Source organism: Triticum aestivum, chromosome 2D (genome assembly GCF_018294505.1).
Source record: "Triticum aestivum cultivar Chinese Spring chromosome 2D, IWGSC CS RefSeq v2.1, whole genome shotgun sequence".
NCBI classification, from domain to species: Eukaryota; Viridiplantae; Streptophyta; class Magnoliopsida; order Poales; family Poaceae; genus Triticum; species Triticum aestivum.
In genome coordinates, this window is record NC_057799.1 from 531,769,349 (window position 1) to 531,773,954 (window position 4,606).

Below are 4,606 nucleotides of genomic sequence, written 5' to 3' on the forward strand. Positions count from 1 at the left end.
GGCAATCAGCGATACGATCGCACGTACAAGCATACTTGGCCCCCCCTATCTCAGGTTCTGTACGTGTATTTAGGTAAAGGAGGAAAAATCCCATAGTAAAAGAGCCCACTAGCGGCCATATGGGCAATGTAGCCTCCGATCTAATCTCCTGAGATACTGCTTAAAAAAACTAATCTCCTGAGATGCCTCTTTCATCCGTGATTGGTGTGTAGTTGATGGGATTAGAAGCGGCTGCGGCTGCGGCTGCCGTGCGCCCTTGCCACCGTCTGCCTCTGATCTCCTTGCCCTACTACTCACTATCTGATTCATACGACGAATTAGCAGGTTAACATATCACACTACTAATCTCTCTCAACTCTCATCTCGTATCAGTGTTGAAATTTGAAACTATACATAGATTTTAGTTTCTTTTTAGATTTGAGATGCTACCAAGAATTCATATTGTGTAAGTATCCCACAAATTATCGTGATCCAAATTATCTTGTATCGGTTCCTATTTGTGATGCGAAAATTTTCTATGTCAACCGTATATAGTATAGCTAATTATGAAACTGAAATTGCTCAATTATGAAGAGAAAAAGCCCTGCCAAACACCATTAAAATTAATTTGGTTTCCAAGCTGGTTCCTTCTGAAATTGAAATTCCTCAACTATGAAGAGAAAATAACCTGCTGCCAAACACCTTTAAGATCAATTATTTTCTAAGCTGGTTGCTTCGAATTCTCAACTTACTAAAATTGTTAAGGAGGCTGTTGTGCAAGTTATCAACCTTGCTCTCTGTAATTATCTTTTGCACTAGATTTTTTTTTCTACTTTGCTTGCCCCCCCTATACCCAAATCCTGGCTCCGCCCCTGGACGACGTCATGCCGCCGCCGTCCATTCACGTGGAACTAGGATTTTCACCCGGGCACATACGGAGTAGGGAGTGGGGGGAGTTGACCTCGCCGTCGCCACCAAGGAGGGAAATGACGCCCAAAGCGTCATCGACAACTGACAACGTGGCCGCCACCGTCGGCCAGAGGTTTCCCCCGGACAAGCTACCACCCCGGCACCCACCGGGCCAGCCACGAACATCTCCGCCGGAGATCAGCACAAGCCGATGGGGAGAGCCGCGTGCGCGGTTCCTAATCAAATTTGTTTTGTTGCAGCTACAGCTTATTAATGTGTGAATTGGTCATCTTTGCGTTTTTGACAAGTTTCTTCGTATTTCACCACCAGATGTTCTCACAAGGTGATTAGGAACCGCGCACGTGCCAAAAATTTCGTGTTATTTACCTCGGTGTAATCATCGTCGCTCACTCGCCTATACGGGGAAGTAACCCTTTTCTGATCAAAGAAGAGTAAATCGTTTGCAAGCATTGCTCGAACAAGAGTACTCCAACCTCATTAGATATTAGGAATCTCCAACATTGACCTCAAACCAGACAGCGGCCCAAATCGGTGGAGATAAATCTACGAACATTGATCCGGAAGCTAGCCATCCAACCGTAACCGCATACAATTCAAACCAAAATTGAATAAACTAGACATATTGTATCAAACACAACGAGTTTCAATAAAGTTCAAAAATAATTTACATAAAACAGCTGATATTTCGACCGTTTAACTAAGAACCAGAAGAAAAAAAAATCTAGGAGGCTAACTTATAGCGGACGACAACCTCGTACGCTTGGCTGCCCTGCCCAGCCGCACTGTCGCCGTCGTCCATGTCGTCATCGTCATCATCATCCGTCCAACGACGAAAGGTGCGGCGCCGCCGCGACACCCCTGTCCGGCCGCCGCCTGGTGCTCGCGGAGGAGCCGGTCCGCTTCGTCCAGCGCGGTGTGGAGGGCTACCGCATCCAATGCCGACGACGCCTGCGGTGCCCTGGTGGTGATCTTGGGGAAGACATGACACCGCCACAACCAGCGATCATTTAGATTGGGTTGAAATAGTCTCATCCACTTTTGTTTAGTTGAAATGTGTAAAAAGAAAATATAATGAATTTGTTCGGATTTAAATGAAAACCACTGGATTTGCATAAAAATGTCATATTTGTTCAAATCACATTTGAAATGTATGCGGTCACGGATGAATGGCCTGCTTCTGTATCCCTGTCTGTGTACGCGTCCGCATGCGTCCACGGACGAATATAATGTCCGTTTTAAGGATCCGCGCCCACGTACATGTCCGAGTGCATATAGTGTATGTTTTAGGGATGCCCTCACATGTTGTTAACTGCTTCAAATGGGAAAGGAAAAAGTTCAAAATAAATCTTAAACTTATAGACGAAAGCCAAATCAAACCCTTAACTTTCAACCCAGAAATTTGCACACTAAACTCTCTAATCCCGGTCGAATCCAGGATTGCTGACTGTGGTCACTACTGGGCCGGCCCAATAGATGCGAAGCGATTTTATTTTGTAAGACGCGAAATAAAAATACCAATTTATTTTTGGAGGATTCATACTTGCGACCTTGAACTGCGGAACACCTGCCGCTAGGCACTAGAAGCATTACGTGTTACTGCGATAACAAGAGGTCCGAATAATTTAACCACATAGCGCAGGTCAAGATTTGCCTTTCTCATAAATTTGTGGAATCTCCTAAAAATTTTAAAGTGCAAACACTTTTTGAATATTCTGAATACTTTTTTAAAACATGATTTTTTTTAAACACAATCAATTTTTGAAAAGAAAACACTATTTGAAACATAAACATTTTTTGAAAAAATGGGAGCAAATATTGGAATCTGAGCAAAAAAAATTAAAATATTTAAACAATGTAAAAAATATTCATATAGTTTTACAAAATGTAAAACGTGTATTTGGCAAAATGTTGCCGTGACACATTTTTCAAAAAATATTTTTGGAATTTCGTAAATTATTTGTGTTTGAAAATATTTATTTGGTATTTCAAAATTGTTCCCATTTTTCTCAGGAAATGTTTCGAAAGTTTTAAAAAAATGCTTTCCTATATGAACACTCCTTTTGTTCTTATACACGACACGCGACATATTATCACTAGTAGCCTTCAGGACGATTCGGTAGGTGTGGGCATTGTGTGTGCGAGGTCTTTAGTTCGAGTACTATAAAGTACAAAGTTGAGTCACTTATTTTGGGATGGAAAAAGTATAAAATAAGTGGGCCAACCACTCAACAATTCTTGCCACGTCAGCAAATACCAGCTAAAAGCCCTCAAGGTTCAAAGTAGACCGGGATCAGATAGTTCGGTGTGCTAATTTTTGGGATTATAAGTTCAGGGTTCGATTTACCGTTCGTCTACAAGTTTAAGGTTTGTTTTGGACTTTTTCCAATGGAAAACCAAATAGTATTGCGTACATGCCCAATAATTGAATTAATTATAGTATTTTCATATGTGTACAAGCGTCCGACAAAACAAGCACGAAAAACTCATACTAGTACTAGCAATCAGCACGTCTTGCAGCAACAGAGCTGCTCTGCGTGCTCAGCTTAACTGGAATCCGATCAGACCAGCATGGCTCCAATGATGGAGAGCAGCATCACGGACACAGACGCAGTGTCCCTCCTCCAGGCAGAGCTGGGCACCACCTGCGGCCTCGTCTGCCCCTGGGTCTGGCTAGTCGGCGGCATCGTCAGGGTGGTCTCAGACGGTGGTTCCGGCGCCTCCGGCGTCATTGGCGCTGCAAATTCGACAAGATCATCCACGGCAATTCATCAGTGAAAATCAATCGCAGCAAAAAGAAAAGCCAGAGCCATCGACTGGCAGAGGAAGTTAACTGTTAAGTGTTAAGCGAGGTTCTTACGCAGCGGGGGCATGGCAGGAGAGACTGCGACGGGGCCAGGAGCTGGGAGCTGAGCCGACGTATCTGCAGTTCATACCCAAAATCCCAAATGAGAAATGGAAACTTCACGCTGAACAGTTCGGTTCTCGGAATCCCGTGGTCGTGGGTGCTTTCGGGGCAGGATGTGGGTACCTTTGCACTGGAGCGGGACGGACATGGAGTTGCAGGCCTTGGGCAGCGTGACGGCGAGGGTCCGGTTGATCGGCAGGCCGAGCGGCACGTTGCCGGTCAGGATGAGGCAGGCGCAGCTGGTGCTCGTGGTCACCACCGCCGACAGGGACCGGCAGCAGTCCGCCGTCGGCGACGACCCCCCGCCGTTGGTGCTGTTGGTGAGGAAGCTGAGGCACGGCGTGAAGCTGGTGATGAGCGACGCCGTGCACGACGTCGCCACGCCCTGCCCGAGTACTGGCGCCGGCGCGGCCAGGGCGAGGAACACGGTAGCAGCCAAGGCGAGCGCCCTGAGGTCCATCGTGATCTCTATAGCTGCCTATCTGATACTTGTCACGACTTAGCACAAGCCCGCGCGATTATTTGGAGGGGAAGAAGTTGGAGTGCCAATGGATGGATGGATGGATGGATGCATCGTCGTTGCGTGCGTTTATATAGTGTTGGAACTGGAGTCGTCTTGGTAGATCAGAGGTTGGTTTGTGGCAGTGTAACCACCATAACTAATTTTTCTTATACTACTATGTATATGTATGTTGACGTGTTGAGAGTTGGAAACTTAGGATTGTATGGTAGTCAGTTGACGTGTTGAGAGTTGGGTTAACTACCATAACCAATCATCAATTGATCATAGGG

At 45.7% G+C, this 4,606-nt stretch overlaps 1 protein-coding gene across 1 annotated transcript; it reads right to left on the reverse strand.

Annotated features, from left to right (window-relative positions):
* Positions 1–3,312: 3,312 nt before the first annotated feature.
* LOC123049808 (non-specific lipid transfer protein GPI-anchored 20) lies at positions 3,313–4,364 on the reverse strand. The gene is made up of 3 exons (XM_044472679.1): positions 3,938–4,364; positions 3,767–3,829; positions 3,313–3,643 (listed from the first exon to the last, which is right to left on the reverse strand). The coding sequence occupies exons 1-3, from the start codon at positions 4,272–4,274 to the stop codon at positions 3,468–3,470; spliced, it is 576 nt and encodes a 191-aa protein (XP_044328614.1). The 5' UTR covers positions 4,275–4,364; the 3' UTR covers positions 3,313–3,467.
* Positions 4,365–4,606: the final 242 nt, after the last annotated feature.

Coding starts and splice junctions, on each gene's coding strand:
- LOC123049808 (XM_044472679.1), bottom strand. CDS start 4,274: ATGGACCTCAGGGCGCTCGCCTTGGCTGCTACCGTGTTCCTCGCCCTG. Junction 3,830..3,937: donor CGTCCCGCTCCAGTGCAAAG/GTACCCACATCC, acceptor TATGAACTGCAG/ATACGTCGGCTCAGCTCCCA. Junction 3,644..3,766: donor TCCTGCCATGCCCCCGCTGC/GTAAGAACCTCG, acceptor TCGAATTTGCAG/CGCCAATGACGCCGGAGGCG.